Below are 18,347 nucleotides of genomic sequence, written 5' to 3' on the forward strand. Positions count from 1 at the left end.
CAGCGACAGATAAACATAAATCATTTCCAGATAAGAAAAAAAGCATTTTTCACTGAACATCTTTTATCGTTTATTAATCCAACAAATAGGGTCATTAGTGTAGTTAGTTCTTTTGTTACGTGTTTTTTCCTTGAAGTCATTGCTTAGTCCATCTTGCTACAACGTGTATTGCTCTCTCCTCAGCACTGCCATTTTTTTTACACCATCAATCTTTGCTTCCTGGCGACCTCAACTGCCATGAGCCGTGTTCACTATGCTACTGGCACGCATACTCAAGTGTAGAAAATTAAGTCTGTATTGGATCCCACAAAATTGCTGGACCTTCTATAGATAGTCTTGAATTAGTGCAATAAAGGGCCATATAGGCATCCAATTTGTGAAGGATGATTGGAAATTGCTGGTAGAATCTCTGCTTTTTGACAAAGATTAACAAAGATTGACAATTACATGAGACGCATTAGTCTCTACTTTGTTCTATGTATATCTTTTATTGTGTTCATATTTCAAAGGAGCACAGTCAAAATTAGCCTTTCATAAAGATTCTCTCTTTATGAAAAGCTGAAAAGTAAAAAAGGTGTGTTAATGTATCAGTGTTTTACACCATTGCCTATGAATAAATAATAGTTTCTTTCCCTTTCTCTCCAGAATCTAGTGGTCTGTCCACATGATCCTCTGTTCTGATGCAACCCGTGGTAATGCCTGGTGGAGCTCGCTCTCTTCTTGACCAATGGCCGCATAGCGCAACTAGCAGCCCTACCAATCATCTATCACAGGTACACTAAATCTCTGCAGGATAAATGTCACATAATGGGATTGTGAATAAAAACTAAAATCCAGCGCACTGCCTTGTCTACTAAACACAACTTTGGTGCTGACAGATTTTGTTAGTTTTTTAAAAACACCTAATCTAGGCAAAAAATAATGGGGGTTTAGTTACATTATCTGATCATACATTGCATAAGCCTCCCACAACGTCAATGCACCCCATCTTTGGCAGGTCCTACTCTAACAGCCGAGCGGGGGGGGGGGGAGTGGGTGTCCGTTGTGGACCCTAGGTCTTGGGTCTGTAGGGGTGCTACGGATTGCTCCCCGTGGGGAAGTAGTCTGGGTATTAGGGTAGCGATTTGCCCTGATTTTGGATAGGGCAGGAGCGGACTATGTGCCATCCGTTACCTGGCGGCTTCGTGGGTGGCTAACAGCAAGCAGCTCACTGGTGTGGGTCAGTGCGGCTAAGATTTGCTGCAGGGGGAGAGTTAGTTGGCGCCGCTTCACTATGCCCTTTGCCACCGACCCTTAGGAGACCTTGGGGGGCCCTCACGTGGGGTGCACCTATGTGTTGTCACAAGGGAATGCATGGGGATAGGACAGGGAGAGTATCTGGCATAGGTCTAATCCAAGAGACCCAGCAGTTGGAGTTCAGGTGACGACCGCCGTACAGGCGTCTGTGGAATATTACAGTGCATTTTGATGTAATGAACAATGGGGCAGCGAGTCCGAAAAAAGGTTTACAACAAAACATAACATCATTTTAACAGGTTTGACAAGCTTACCCTAATATTTACAGTGATATCTAGTTATAGTAATGATTATTTTGTAGTGGACTGAATAAGAGGATGTTCTTCTGCACTGTATACAAGTTTTAGGCTAGCAGTGTCTTGGAATTATGGAAAAAAGGGTTGAACAAGGAGAAGCAGGGAGAAAAAGGGCTGGTAGTGGTGTGAAAGAAAGGGTACGAGGTGGTGGGCGGAGGGTGTTCTGCCACCACCATGGTGGGAATTACGCAAAAGACTTTTCCACAAGTTGCCCCTATTTTCGTAATCTTCCCATAGAACCCATGTTTTCTGTAATGCTGAGAGAGTGTTTCTAACATGTGCAATCAGTTTGTCCATTAAGAAATTATCCCTAATTTTTTGATTTACTCTCTCAAGCGGGGGAGTCTAATTTTTTAAACAATGCTAGGCGAGGGCTCTGTGAGCCCCCAACATAATTCTACTGAGAAGTTTAATTTTCATGGGAACCAAAGCCATCTAGGAGCCTAAATATCAAGAATAAACAAAGGTATTTCCAAAATACAGGATGCAAGAGACCTCCTCCCAGTATGACACCACTCTCAGATACATCCACCAGATCAGGGCAATGTTTCTGCATGTATTTTCGTAGAGATGTCTCCATGGAATAATATATTTGTGTGTGTATTGACCCACAATGTACAGCACCGAGAAGTGCGTCGCTGTAATGGTTATGATATTAAAAATAATATGCAGAAAGCATAGCATGATGGATCATACAGCCTCCCCTCCCCTCAGAAATGTGTAATAGAGCCTGTGTTTAGATTTCCCTATAAATGTTCAGTGTTTGGCGGGGAGGTTGCACTGAGGGGTGTGACAGTGGAATTTGTCCCAAACAAAGCCTGGTTTCATCATGAAAGGGCACAAGAGTTACAGTCCGCCCGGTGACATTCCTGCGGGGGGGCAGAGTGCCCCATACTCCCTCGAGATGCATTCCTACTTGGTGCAATCTCTCCCTAGATCTCTTTCTCTGTCATGCTCACTAGATCACCTGGCCACTAATCTTCTCACCTATCTATCTTTATTTCTCTTATCTCTCTCCATCCCTCTCAGCTTCTCCCCCTGTTAATTACCTCTGATTAGTGCTCTGTTATAGCCCCACTATTGGTCTTTCCCCCCCTTTTTTTATTAGTTTATTCTGTCTATTAGCTCCCCATCTCCCTCTATTGCCCCTGTACAGTAACGTCTACTGGTAGGGCAACTGAGGACTAACCCTTTTATAGCATTGCTAGCAGCACGTCAATCTATCCTGCTGAGTTTGCCCTCTTAGTACTGTACTCTGCAATTTTATCATCTTCCCCTATGTTCCTCACACTCTCACATTCTGCTCTCATAGTCTTCTTATAGTGAAATAACTTTGATACAGTATCCTGCATCTCTCCCTTCGTCTCCTCTAACCATGACCTCTATACCCTCTTTTCTGTGTGCGAACAGTGACTGTTATCGCTTGCCTCTGTGCTAATACTCTAACGTCTTACACCCAGCTTTACTCGCTTTCTTGCAGGTACTAAATTCCGGGGACGCTGCAGAAAATAACATTTTCTCCGAGATGAACCTGTGCTGGAGTGAAATAAAGAAGAAATCTCACAGTTTGAGGTACTGTGAACTATTTTACTGCCATTAAGCAAGACACATGCATTGTATATGTTATTTCCAAAAGATAACGGGATTACTTAACCTATTGTATGCTTTGTATGCTTTCATGATTATTTTTTTCTGTACTTGGTAATTCTGGTGACAGATGGATTGTTAAATGTACAGTTGTCATTAGTCTGTTTTTTCCCTAAATTAAAACAATGATTATTTCAAAAAGAGATGGATTCAGTTTAGTTGATTGGTCACTACAGGCACCCGAAGAGTTAATTCCTGCTTCTCCTATCCCTTAATAAGGTTTTTCATTTTGTTTTATTATTTAACCCCTTAGGACACATGACATGTGTGACATGTCATGATTCTCTTTTATTCCAGAAGTTTGGTCCTTAAGGGATTAATTAGTATTTTGGATCCTAATCGATCTACAAGGCGAGTCAAAAGTCTGGAACCATATACCTGCCAGAAAGACCATTAACCCCTTAAGGACACATTACATGTGTGACATGTCATGATTCCCTTTTATTCCAGAAGTTTGGTCCTTAAGGGGTTAAAGGATCACTTTCTATCTGTAAACATTCATGTGCTTGTGAGGGTGCAGTTTGAAAAATCTTCGAAGTAGCTCTTATACATGGTGCTTGGTTGCAAACTTTTGGCTCACCCTGTGTTTTCTTTTAATAACATTTAATAATATTAAGCTCAATAAATGTACAAAGTTGACCTATCTACTTAGGACTCTAGTTTGTTATGTTAGCTGATTACAGGGCCAGGGCCTACTCTTGGTAGTTTATTGACATCTATAATGAGTGTATAAATTGTTACCTGCTTTAGTGGACTACCTGTAGAGAGTACGTGCCAGAAAGGGATTACCTTCAGGATGTATCACTGTGGATACTAAATATAATGAGCAAACCTTTGGTTAAAGAATAAAATGCATTTACTCTACAACTACGGTAATCATTTAATAAACAACACCTTTTCCTTTTGTTAAAATGAGTTTATTCTGCATTAAGGAAAAGTGACCCATGGTTAGAAACCTGTAGTTCAAGAAAGAAATGGATGGTATTGAAAAGGGACTACGAAATGATAGCTAGGGAATGCTAGCGAATGGCTATATGTGTGTTCTACCTGGTATACTGCATTGTTCATAAAATATACACTTACAAATCTATCAATGTGTTAATAGCGATGGAACGGATATTTACAAAGGATAGTAGTAATTCCTTCTGTGACCAGCAATAAACACAGGGTTAAAACTTAATTATTGGAAGAAAGCATATACCAATATATATAGTGAAAAAGCATAGTGGCCAGTAGGGGTGAAATAGTCTCGAAGGAGAAGATTATTTGCCCCCAGAAGAGGGCACTCTGATGACATTTAATTTCCCATCATTTATAAATTCTTCCAGCAGTTTATTAATAGAAGTAGCATTGTCCATCCTATAAGCTTGCTTGGGTAGGGCTATCTTCACTTAATGTTCCCATTTGTCAAATATGTTTTGTTAGAATTAAATGTTTGTCTTGTTTACCTATTGTACATAGCTGCAGAATATGTTGAGGCAATATAAATAATTTTAATTGGGGATGCATGTATCAAATAAAGAGGTGTGTGATAGGGAACAGACTTTTCTAAGGTATCAAGTCAAATGGCACTCTTTATTCTGATTATACTTTTTGAGGCCACATTGCATAGAGCTGATTTTGATGTATTATATGTATTGTTTAACTCTGGCTTGTCCCTCAAGACATGGAATTTTAGGTAAATTCTGATCTTCTCTGGCCACTGAATTGGAGCCCTCAAACTAATGTCTGCCTGCTAAGCTATTATTGCTGAATGTAATACTGGTATACTGCTAAAACGCTAAAAAAAATAGATCTCAGATTTTTTGCAATTGTAACTTGTAGTTTTTGTTTGTAACTAGTTGATCCGACTACTTTGTAAACATTATAGTAGATTGATATAATAAAATGGAGACATTTGCCCCATCTCGCAGATATTTTAGGCTATTGCCCTCACTACTACATGGCCATCAGATTTATGGATGTCAATAGCAATATCACTGGTAGTGGTGTGGGGGACTTGTGACTTCACTTTTCGTTTCAAATTATTTTATTGAGGGTGTTTTGCAATTTGAAAAAACATAGACCATTTATTATAAATGTTATTTCATTTTTTGGTAATCTAAATTTCTTTGCTTTGGTTGACACATACATCTGTGATGTGTTCCCATGGGGCCGGCATAATGTGCCACACTATATTCTCTGCTTTGCATGGGCAATGAGGGTGTGCATTTAAAGCGCATAGGCAAGAGGGGGAATTATCTTAATATGCTCATGTTACACTAGATGGGTAAAGGGAAAGTGTGAAGAGAGCATGCATGGCTCTTATTATTCAATCCTGCAAAGGTTTTGGTCATTTTGAGTTAAATTATTTCACTTTATATTACCATATGGTGATAGGAGTCAGTAAGTGCAGTGTTTCTCAATGAGAAGCCTGTGCCCTAGTCACATCTCTCTTGACTGTGACACACACAGCCTGCGGGTAGTTAGAAACCTGTCAGCTTCAGAATTCAGATTTGTAATTTTGACAGATTGATCTACTGGGCCCACGTCACATGTAGGGCAGAATGGAAGCATCATGTGCTAATTACCCTCACCCACCATAGAGTACAATTTGCAAATGTGATGTATGTAAGATGGGGTGTTTTAGTGTCTTCAGACAGATGTTTCAGATGTTTCATTATGAGTTTTTGCCTAAATTAGTTGTAATATTTTGTCCCTGTACTTTTTGTACACATATTTCAAGCTCTCAGTTAGGCTAATGATCACATTGCCCAGGAGGTAGTTATTGCTGGACTAATGTTTCCCGCATTAGCTTGTTACATGGAGTTCCCAGAATATTCTGGATACAAAGACTATTTCTATCCCTGCAACATGGGCAGAAGCATCCAAGGGCTTGACAGCATGCTACAACAATATGGCAATGTGGCAGGCACAGCATGAAACAGTGTGTAGATGAACTGCTACATCCCCGGGGCGTCTAGCGGTAACCTCCTGGTAGATACCACGCAGAGTCCCGCATGCCACCAGTGCTTCTCTATGGTAATAGGCTATCTAGCCTAAACTTTTCAGTTATCTGGTCAATTCTCAGTAATTTACATTTTAGTAAATAGCCCTTTTTATCTTATAATTAATAGTTTTTATATAAATGTACTTTGTATTAAATATGTAATGTTCTATATTCCAGAGCTCGCCTAGAAGCATTTTCAGATCCTACTTTCAAGTTGCAGCCGCCCCTTCAAGAGATCATTGACTGGCTAGGGCAAAAAGATGAAGAGTTGTCAGCCCAGCTACCTTTGCGAGGTGACCTCTCTATGGTCCAGCAAGCCAAAGATAAAAATATGGTGGGTATTTACCATGGAATCCAGAAAGCCATACCAAGAGGTTATCAATTGGTGAATGACATTTAAATACATATACTTTAACTAAGCTATAGACGTTTGAAAATTAACACAGTGCACCAAAATGTTGTGGTCTATGAAGGCCTTTTAAACTATTCGGGAAGAAGTTCCTTGATTTCTTGAGAGAAGAGTCAGGAGTTATAGAGTTTTAAAAGGAGAGCAGTTAAAAATACACCAGACCCACCAACATATCGGCAGGAATACCTTTATCAAGGGAGGATGAAGACATTCCTGTGTTTGCGTTTTACACTCTCCTTTTGAACTCTGCAATTGCTGACTGCTGGGTATGTGTACCAATTGTATATTTTCTAGTTATCCACTATAAGATCGACTCATGTGTATTGATGTATCCCCAATCTTTACTTGTTGAGCCTAATACTGTTATTGTAGTTTGTTAATGATGGATTGTTTGTGTTTGTTCTTATTGTATGTTTGATATAGTAATTTCAACAATTGGATATTATAAAGTATATATGTGTTATGAATATTGTTGTGCCTGTATGTTAGATTAACTAGCTTTTTTGCCCTGTAAAGTAACAGGATCCCATACCGTTGAGCACCATTATCTGTATTGCAGTGTAGTTTGCATTAAATGTGCTTTGTTTGAGTGACCTCCATAATGGTTGTCCCATAAGCCTGCTAGATCCTGTTATCTGCACTTATACTGTTGTGTGATTAAAATAGGAGATGAATGTAAGAGCTGGAGATGAATCAGAGAGAGGACATGTGAAAGGCAAACACGGTACAAATGAAGGTTATAGACATAGCTGAATGACCCATAGAAAGCAAACTTGTGACTCAGAGAAGAAGTGTAATTTGAGATAGAGTTGTTTAGAGCTTTGTTGGTTAGTGTCGGTATTTTAAAAATTATCCTTGAGGGAAGGGAAGCCAATGTAAGCGTTGTGACCAACTAACTTTCTGTTCAGGGATGTGTGTTTTCCTTTAGACAAGCTATCACACATACAATATGTGTGAAGCTTTAGGTCTTTCCTTTATCTATAATAATTTTTTTCTTTTTAATTCTTTATTTTTGTTGTGCAGGTAGGTACATAACAGTGTTAAACGCCACAACAGCGTACATAGATGTATACAGGTTAGACTGTGGCATGGGTAATTGCACATTTTTCATTTATGAACAGGCTTAATGTATCTGATGAGGTTCAGTTGAGTATTTTAGTATATGTATGAACAGGGCTCGAGTCCTGCAGGAACGCATGGGAATGGCGTTCCTGCACTTTTTCCAAAGCAGGAACACCGTTCCTGCTAGTGATCCTGCAGGACCTGCCCTGCTACCTGCACACAGGGGCCATCACACGCTGTGTTCCCTCTCCGGCTCCAACTCTCGCGAGACCCGCTCCGCACAGGCAAGTCTCGCGAGAGTTAGAGCTGGAGAGGGAACACAGCGTGTGATGGTCCCTGTGTACAGCTGGCTTCCTCCACCGAACCACCAGGCGATCTACCCCCTCCCTGACAAGGTAAGAAGCAGGGAGGGTGGAATAAAAAAATAAAAATAAACACATAAGGTTTAAAACAAAAAATGCTTCTCCCACCCATCATCCAGCACACACACACACACACACACACATCATCCAGCACACACACACACACACACCATCCAACACACACACACCATCTAGCGCACACACACACACACACACACACCATCCAACACACACACACCATCCAACACACACACACATCATCTAGCACACACAATCACACCATCCAACATACACACACACATCATCCAACATACACACACACACAATCATCCAGCACACATACACACACACCATCCAACACACACACACACATCATTCAGCACACACACACACATCATCCAGCACACACACGCACATCATCCAGCACACACACACCATCCAACACACACATACACCATCTAGCACACACACACACACACACCATCCAACACACACACACACATCATCTAGCACACACAATCACACCATCCAACATACACACACACATCATCCAACATACACACACACACACACACCATCCAGCACATACACACACACTTCATCCAGCACACACACACACACACACACACTTCATCCAGCACACACACACACACACTTCATCCAGCACACACACACTGCATTCATTATACACAATCTGCACTTACTACAAACACACTACATTCATTATACACACTCTGCACTCATTACAAACACACTACATTCACCATACACACTCTGCATTCATTATACATACTCTGCACTCACTACAAACACATTACATTCACTACACACACTGCATTCATTATACACACTCTGCACTCACTACAAACACACTACATTCACTATACACACTTCATTAACTACACACTACATTCACTATACACTACATACATTATACACACTGCACTCACTACAAACACACTGCATTCATTATACACACTCTGCACTCACTACAAACACACTGCATTCATTATACACACCCTGCACTCACTACAAACACACTGCATTCATTATGCACACTCTGCACTCACTACAAACACACTACATTCATTATACACACTCTGCACTCACTACAAACACACTGCATTCATTATACACACTCTGCACTCACTACAAACACACTACATCCATTATACACACTACATTCATTATACATACTCTGCACTCACTACAAACACATTCCATTCAGTTAATGACTTAGGTAGCCGGAACATGCCATCTATTTTCATTCCTTTGGCCTGTTTAGGTGACATTAGAGTTTCACACAACCTTCTGATGAAGTGTGGCAGCTCCTCTGTGCCAGTTGCGTCAGGGATGCCCCTAAGTTTCAAGTTGTAGCATCTTCTTTGGTCTTCCAGTGTTTTCATTCGGGTCTCAATGGCTTGCTGGGTCCGCTGGATTTCTTCCAGCTTTTGCTCCACAGCTGCCATCTTTGTCTCTTGAGCGCCAGCTGTTGAGTTGGCATTTTCCATGGCTATTTTAAATTGGGAGATGTCGGCTGCAATGTTGGAGCGCAGCTCCCCCAGCTTAGATTTAAGCAGGGTTGCTGTGACTGGCTCTCTATCTTCAGCAACAGAGGCAGGTTTCATAACAGTCTGTTTACTGCTGGAAGCGCCTGTTTCCAGGACTGCAGCGAAGTCCTCAGGTGAGTATGAGTATTCATCGTCCTGCGGTGCAATGTTGGACCATGCGGCCTGTTGTGAGCGTTGAAGGAGGTCGCCGATATCACGGCTCGTGGGCTCCTTATCCGACCTGGACTTTTTAGTCTTGCGACCCATGACTTTGAGTGCCAGTCTAGGATCGTGTTTCCACCCTATCTGGGTAAGTATTTCAGCTGGGTTTCTGCTGTTTCCACTAAAGTATCGTGGAGCTCACACAGTGTGCGAATGCTCGGGTTCGATGCTAGCTCCGTCCCCTGCATTTCATTTTATTTGATATTTACTTTCAACTGTTTTTTAATACTACTCTGTCCCTCGTTATCATACTTTTTATCTCTCTTTTTAAAAAATAAAAATAATTTTGCACTTTTTAAACTCTTTCTGAACTCGATAAAGGTGTTTATGGAGGAGATAAAATCACGTGGCCCCTATATATATTCTGTCTTGGAGTCAGCTCAATCCTTCCTCACACAGCACCCCTTCCAAGATGACACTGAGGACACGTCAACACAGGGAAAAGGTAAGATCTCTCCCTTTCAGTAATTCTTGAATTTTGTACGTTGGCACTGATGCTGCTTAAGTTTATCGTGGATTAATTATATGTCTAAATCTCTATCATTCATTTGAGATGATGAGTCAAATGCCAGGAACCAGGTACCCATAAATGCTTACTGTTACAATATGATGGGATTAATCTAAATTAAAATGTCACTCCAAACACCATCACAACTCTGAATGAGTTCCAAGTTGATGATTCAGATAGTACCCTGCAAACACTATAACTGATATAATTTCTGCAGCTGAATCCAGCCCCCTAGAGCTGTCAATCTGGATAGAATGGCTGCCTGGAACCTATTTTGTCTAAGTTATGTATGTGGTGTTTTCATGCAGCACTTACATCTTGGATTGTGTTTTTTTTCCTACCCCATAAGAGAGCCATGACTAGAGACTACTGCTTTGCAAAAACAGCTTAACAGTTAATAGGGCTGCTATTTGACGAGTGGAATTACTTATTCCATACTCATATGCTGGACAGGGGGTTATGGGATACTAATAGACCCTAATAGTTGCAGGTACATAACCTAAAGAGTACATTTACCAGGAACTTTAAAGGTAAGTATTTAAAAAAATATATTATTTATTGCACTGTTTTTAATGCATTATCTGTAGAATAAATTAAAATTAGAGGGTGTACAACCCAATTACCAGTGACATATTTTCCCTTAAGCATGGGCATTTTATTAAACACTATAGTCACCTAAATTACTTTAGCTAAATAAAGCAGTTTTAGTGTATAGATCATTCCCCTGCAATTTCACTGCTCAATTCACTGTCATTTAGGAGTTAAATCACTTTGTTTCTGTTTATGCAGCCCTAGCCACACCTCTCCTGGCTATGACAGAGCCTGCATGAAAAAAAAATGGTTTAACTTTCAAACAGATGTAATGTACCTTAAATAATTGTATCTCAATCTCTAAATTGAACTTTAATCACATACAGGAGGCTCTTGCATGGTCTAGCAAGCTATTAACATCTTAAAGGGACTCTCCAGGGAGGAGATTTTACTCACCTCGTTCCAGCGCCGGGAGCCTCGTGAAGCCGCGCCCCCTATTTCGTCAAAATGACGAAATAGGCGGGCGCGAGCAGGGAGCAATCAGACGCTTCCATTTGGAAGCGTCATTGCTCCCTTGTGCGCATGCGCAGCTTCGCCGCACATGCGCACATACTTCAGAGGGCGGCATTCATGCGGCTGCGAGCTGAGCAGAGTGACAGCTCAGCTCGCGGTCTTTGCCCGCCCCCCTCCTCCGCTGACAGGCTGGAGAGAGAAGGCGCGCACACAGTGCCTTCTCTCTCCTGAACACGTCAGACGTATTTTAATACGTCTGACGTGTACAGGGCCTTTTTAGGGCCCTGCGTGATAGGAAGTCCCTCTAGTGGCCGTCTGAGTGACGGCCACTGGAGGTATTCCTATCAATCAATGTAAACACTGTATTTTCTCTGAAATACAGTGTTTACATCAGATTGCCTGCAGGGAGCTATAGATAATACCTGAACAACTACATTAAGCTGTAGTTGTTCAGGTGACTATAGTGTCCCTTTAATTAAACAGAACTTGCAATAAAGAAAGCCTAAATAGGGCTCTCTTTACAGGAAGTGTTTATGGAAGGCTGTGCAAGTCACATGCAGGGAGGTGTGACTAGGGTTCATAAACAAAGGGATTTAACTCCTAAATCGCAGAAGATTGAGCAGTGAGGCTGCAGGGGCATGTTCTATACACCAAAACTGCTTCATTAAGCTAATATGATAATGACAATCATTCCTTATTGTTTTTTTCTTTTGTCATTTTGGTGCATCTTTTCATCTTTGTAATATTTTTCTAGCCATATTTTGAATTTATGCTCCCTTAAACCACAGGCAGTGATGCACTCTGCCAGTGAATGTCACATTATCTTACTACTTGTCAGCCTTTCCTTTTCCTGCTAAAGACTGTAGAAGAAGACAAGTAGATCTCCTAATTCTGTACCCATGTAGTATACATTGTGAATCTCTTACTCTTGTCCAATACCTTCTTTCCCAGTCTTTCCCCATTTCTCATGGATAGTCTGTCTTTCTTTCTGAATTTTTTTTTTTTTTTAGATACGTCTCCCAGAAGCCGCTCACAGAGCCTTAGTCGATTGATCTGGAAGCAGGCTAGTGTTGCCAGTGAGTTGTGGGACAGACTGACTGCTCGCAGTCTGGATCAGCACCGCCACCTCGAAAGGACTCTAGAACAACTTCGAGAGCTTGGTGTTTCCATGAAAGAAGCAGGTGAAACTCTGGAACAGGCTGAGAGTGTCCAATCCACCTGGGAACCTATAGGAGATCTGTTCATAGACTCTCTTCCAGAACATATACAGGCAACAAAGGTGAAAATAAAAGAATGTTAGGAAAACGCCGGAGCATGTCTAAACACACCACTTACCTATGCATTATTATTTAGCTTTTTAAGGAGGAAATGTCCCCTATAAAGGATACTGTGAAATTGGCAAATGACATTGCACATCAGCTTGCTGTGTGTGATGTTCACCTCTCCATGGAGAACGCAAGAGAGCTTGAGCAGATCAACAACCGGTGGAAACAGCTTCAGGTATTTAACTATATCAATATGAATTAAAACATACATGAAAGCAGAACATATCAGTAACCAAAACCCTTGCACATAACGACAAACTGGTGAATCCCAAAGTGTAAGTGGAGTGCTTACCCATTAAGGACACATGACATGTGTGACATGTCATGATTCCCTTTTATTCCAGAAGTTTGGTCCTGAAGGGGTTAAATACATGCTTGCCCTTGAGCAGTGCAAGTTCAATTATACCATAAATAGTAAAGGAAAAAATGGAACATGTATGGTGTAATAACATCAACATATATGTGGGAAACACATTTAATGTGAGAAATACATAAATAGTAATGTACTCCATCTCCCAAAAAGAGATCCTCGATTGATACCATCAAGAAGACAAAATGTTTGGTTAGGACACCCTTTTTCTGAAGACTACCTAAGAAACTGACCTTCCTCTTCTCTTACTCCTACATAATATTTTTTTTCAAGGAGGGTGATTACAGGGACCCCTTCTGATTTCTTTCGTTATTTTATTAAGATACATTTGTGAATATTATGATATTGTGGATTCCAAACACATTTTTTATATTCCTTAGTTATTGTTTTTGTTAATGTTTGTCTCAGTGCTGCAGTAGAGAGACGTGTTTTTTTGCAACAAGGGTTTTTACTAATTGTTTGATCATTACAGCATAAGGTTTGGTTTAGGACCTAATAAATAGAATTTGTAATGGGTGTGCAGAAATGTAAGGCAGATTAGCACAGACTTACAGGATAAGAGGCACATAGTAGTTTGTATAATTTATTTGCAAGATAGATCTCAGGGTAGTGAATTTTGTTTGTCCTTAATGATATTTCTGAATTAACAAATTGAACAAATGCATCATATAATTGATGCACGTAGTTACCATGAAACTCATGCTCCTTGCATAGAAGGCCTCTGTCCTACTAGTGTACAACCCAATTACCAGTGACATATTTCTCTTTCCAAGACCTCTGTAGGAGAACGCCTTCGCCAGTTGCAAGATGCCCACCGTGACTTTGGGCCTGAGTCACAGCACTTCTTGTCATGTAAGTTATTTGTGAGTGATTGATATACAATATCTTGGTCAATGAGGTCAATTATTTGTATGATAGGTGTTAATCTTTTTTCATGTGAAGAATCAGAATGATTTTAGCATTATGCATGCATGTATGCATGGTTACAATTTAGCAGCTCACATGCAAGGAGTATTCCGTTAAGTGTTTAAGGTAAATAATTCTAAAACTGATATGGCTATTAGGCCATAGGTAGTAGTACATAAAATTGGTGGAGAATGTGGGAACTTTCAACAGTTGCATCATAAATAATGGCCGTATTGTCTTCATTCCAGCATCAGTTCAAGTTCCGTGGGAGAGAGCCATATCCCCCAACAAGGTGCCATATTATATAAAGTAAGTGACAGTCAAGAATGTTAGTCTTTGTGCTTCTTTCCATAACTTTCTTCTGTTGGCTCTTTACGGTCTTGCTTTTCTGGATTTTCCTTCTATTTCTCTCAGGCCTCAGTCTTTACGTTTCTCATATCTTTTAGTCACCAGGCTCAAACCACCTGCTGGGATCATCCCAAGATGACAGAGCTCTACCAAGCTCTGGGTGAGAAATTCCTGCCCTCCTTCAAGTATTTCCTAAATCTGTCTTCTCAACTTTGCATCATATCTGGTTTCTAAACTCTGCATCTTGACCTGTACACAGACAACACTAAATCATTTACATGAATTACATAATCACGTGTGCAAATATGAATAACTAACATGTTCATGTGTTTATGGAAGTATATCCACAAGTATTGTGTGGCCATGAACTGAGCTCCTTTTTTTTTTGTTCTATTTCCAGGGGATTTAAACAACATCAAGTTTTCTGCCTATCGGACTGCAATGAAACTGCGAAGAGTGCAAAAAGCTCTAAGATGTGAGCTCTGAACATAAAGGGGGAAATAAAGGGTGGGGGGATATTAGCCAGGTGAAATAGCATCACTAGATGGACAATGTCAATACTCAACTGGTTTAGAATGGAGTAGTTTGTGACATTTTAAGAGGGAGTATATTATATTATGTAAGAACGTGGTAACAAAATGAAGACTGGACATTTTGTATCCCAATTTAGAGTGTCTCAGGGTTCTTGATTAGATTTTATTTCACTTTAAATAATTCATGATTTCTATAAGAAGACAATAAGGTTAAATTATCAGAACGTCCAGAAGCTTTGGTTCAGTATTAAGGATGCTTACAAAAATTTGCATTATGATCGCTAACTAATTGCTCCAAATTTCTTTCTCTCACTGTTTATTTTACTTTCCTCTACCATTCTGGTTCCCCTCACATTTCTTTTTTAATTAACTTGAACACACACACACACACACACACACACACACACACACACCACATACACACACATACACACACATATACACACATATACACACATATACACACATATACACACATATACATACATATACATACATATACATACATATACATATATATACATATATATACATATATATACATATATATACATATATACATATATACACACACACACACACACACACACACAAAAATAAACACAAGGACTGTGGATACAAATTGCAGCAACCAACAACAAAAAATCCTGGTATTAATAGTAGTGAGTTGGTGCGCAGTACATTAAATCACTATTAGGCAGTATATAAAAAATCCTGTATATAAATATAAAAAAAAAAAAATCAATAAAAGTTCCCATAGTGCTCATTATTTAGTGAATATGTGTCCAAGTAGACAGTGGTATAGTGACATCCTCAAACACTAACACACAATGTTATACTTGCACAATATCCGCAATGAAAGAATCTAGGCGATACACACAAAAAGAAACAAATCTAGTGCAATATTGTCTTAAATAACATAAACAATAGCAGAAAGGCTAATGAAAAAGCACTCGCAAACACAGAGTTGTTAAAGTACCACTCTTCACTATCGGACTCAGGGAGGATCAGCGTAGGATCCTATCGATACACTTCCAGCTGTCAGGTAAAGTTTACAAGTATTTATTAAAACAAACAGATTAAAAAACTTTTTCCAGCATCAGCATCAGTATCCCATAACAGCTCACCAGCCTCTTCTACAATTGAGAGTGTGACTGGGATGTGCAACCATAGACCCCACAAGTCTCACACTTCTCTCAGGCTTGGTTACACGTTCCGATCGGTGATCACTGTCTACTTCCTGGTTCCGGCTCGTGAAGCATTTTACCCCTCCTCCTGGGGCTTTCTCAAACGTAAGTGTATCCTCCTCCTATAGTCCGTATGAAATACCCTTGCTCATCAACCAATTAAGCTTCAATCATGCATTTCTAAATTCGAAATGCAGTCCAGCAATCACATAAAACTTAAACAAAGTATATATTCTTGACATGTCTGTGCAATTCCCCTGTCGTATTTATCGCTGATTCAAATGTAATGTCATCATCATACTTGAAAATTTTAAATAAAAACAAAATAAACAAAAAAATCTTAAAGAAAGGAAGAAAAGGGTTAAATACAGAATCCCATAGTTCTTATGTTCATTGCTTAATCTAAAAATCGTGTCAGATAAAATAATAAATTACTCACTCCCAGTAAGTTAAATATATCCATATTCAGAATTACTAATGTAAACCATAAATAGCACATCAAAAAGACTCATAAGAAGTATATTTAGTATCAAAAAAGGGGTAGGTCTCCTAAATGGAGTTTAAAAAATAAAAATCAATGTCATTGACTCAATCAATATAAATACATTATATCCATACAAAACTTCATAAAATAAACATATACATATGTATTATAAAAAGGTGGATTAACCACACAAAATAAAAAATAGTTAAAAAAACATAAAAAAAATCTAAAAACACAGGAATTAGAAAAAATTATATAACTCAAAATCTATGTTACTACCAGATGGAATCAAAGTCTCTAAATAAAAGATCCATTTCATCTCCTCCTGTCCGATCTTCCTAATAAAATCCCCTCCCCTCCAGTCTTTAAAACCCCCTTTTATACCTATAAATCCCAGACCACTCGGATCTTGATTGTGCATCTTTTTAAAATGGTCTGAAACACTGTGGTTTGACACCCCCTTTTGAATATTCTAAATATGTTCCCGTATCCCGCTTCAGTCCGGTTTACGCGCTAAGCACTCTTTTCCTTGATCTTTCTGCAACTTTTGACACTGTTGATCATCAACAGCTTCTTCTCATCCTCCGCAATATCGTTCTTCAAGATATTGCTCTCTCCTGGTGCTCCTCCAACCGCTCCCAGCACTCTTTCAGTGTTTCTTTTTCTGGCTCTGCTTCTTCTTCCCAACTCCTCTTTGTTGGTGTCCCCCAAGGTTCAGTCCTTGGTCCCCTACTGTTCTCTATCTATACTGCCTCCCTTGGTAAACTCATTAGCTCCTTTGGCTTCCAATATAATTCCTTTCGGATGACACGCAAATCTATCTGTCCTCTTCTGATCGCTACCCATCCCTCTTGACTAGTGTCTCTAACTGCCTCTCTGCTATTTCTAACTGGATGACTGCCCACTTCCTTAAACTCAACTTGACCAAAACTGAAATTCTGGTCTTTCCTCCCTCAAGTGTTGCTACTCCTGTGTCTGTCTCCCTCCAAGTCAATGGTGCTACCATCAGCTCCACCACGGAGGCTCGCTGCCTAGGGGTTCTCTTTGACTCCGACCTCTCCTTCATGCCTCATGTTCAGTCTATCACTATTCCCTATCCTGCCGCTTCCATCCCAAAAACATTGCGCGCATCCGACCCTACTTAACGCCAGATGCAACTAAGGTGCTGATACATTCCACTGTCCTTTCTCGCTTTGACTACTTTAATACGCTTCTCAGTGGTCTTACGTGCTCCCAACTTGCGCCATTACAGTCCATAATGAATGCGGCGGCGAGGCTCACCTCCCACGCCTCACCCTTCTGTCAGTCCCTACATTGGCTTCCTGTAAGATATAGAGCTCAATTTAAAATTCTGGTTCTTGCTTTCAAATCTCGACATAATGCTGCTCCCACCTATCTATCCTCCCTAATACACAAGTATGTCCCGTTTAGGCCTTTACGCTCTGCTGACGACTTACGTCTATCTTCTGTCCGTACTCCCACCTCTGATGCTCGCCTTCAAGACTTCTCGAGGGCTGCACCGTTCCTGTGAAACTCAATTCCCTCCTCTGTTAGATGCTCACCCAGTCTCCACTCCTTCAAAAAAATCAATAAAAACCCACTTCTTCATAAAAGCGTATCAATTAAACTGTTAATAGCTCACAACTGATTCCTCTCTTGCAACTGTCATTAGTCTAATACTATCCTTACCTTTTGTGTCACCCCACTCCCTCTAGCATGTAAGCTCATTGAGCAGGGCCCTTAACCCCTCTGTTCCTGTGTGTCCAACTTGTCTGGTTACAACGTCATGTTTGTTTGTTCACCCACTGT

General features: G+C 40.1%; 1 protein-coding gene across 1 annotated transcript in view; it reads left to right on the forward strand.

The window, feature by feature from the left end:
- Positions 1-18,347, forward strand: part of DRP2 (dystrophin related protein 2) — an 85,703-nt gene that overhangs the window by 33,954 nt on the left and 33,402 nt on the right. The window contains exons 2-11 of the mRNA XM_063432210.1: positions 646-773; positions 3,073-3,164; positions 6,406-6,562; positions 10,155-10,278; positions 12,396-12,664; positions 12,739-12,885; positions 13,854-13,932; positions 14,235-14,295; positions 14,433-14,494; positions 14,735-14,809. Of these exons, the coding sequence (XP_063288280.1) occupies positions 681-773; positions 3,073-3,164; positions 6,406-6,562; positions 10,155-10,278; positions 12,396-12,664; positions 12,739-12,885; positions 13,854-13,932; positions 14,235-14,295; positions 14,433-14,494; positions 14,735-14,809 (1,159 nt within the window). The 5' untranslated portion in view covers positions 646-680. The remainder of the gene's footprint in view (positions 1-645; positions 774-3,072; positions 3,165-6,405; positions 6,563-10,154; positions 10,279-12,395; positions 12,665-12,738; positions 12,886-13,853; positions 13,933-14,234; positions 14,296-14,432; positions 14,495-14,734; positions 14,810-18,347) is intronic.

This window comes from Pelobates fuscus, chromosome 9 (assembly GCF_036172605.1).
Source record: "Pelobates fuscus isolate aPelFus1 chromosome 9, aPelFus1.pri, whole genome shotgun sequence".
Taxonomy (NCBI): Eukaryota; Metazoa; Chordata; class Amphibia; order Anura; family Pelobatidae; genus Pelobates; species Pelobates fuscus.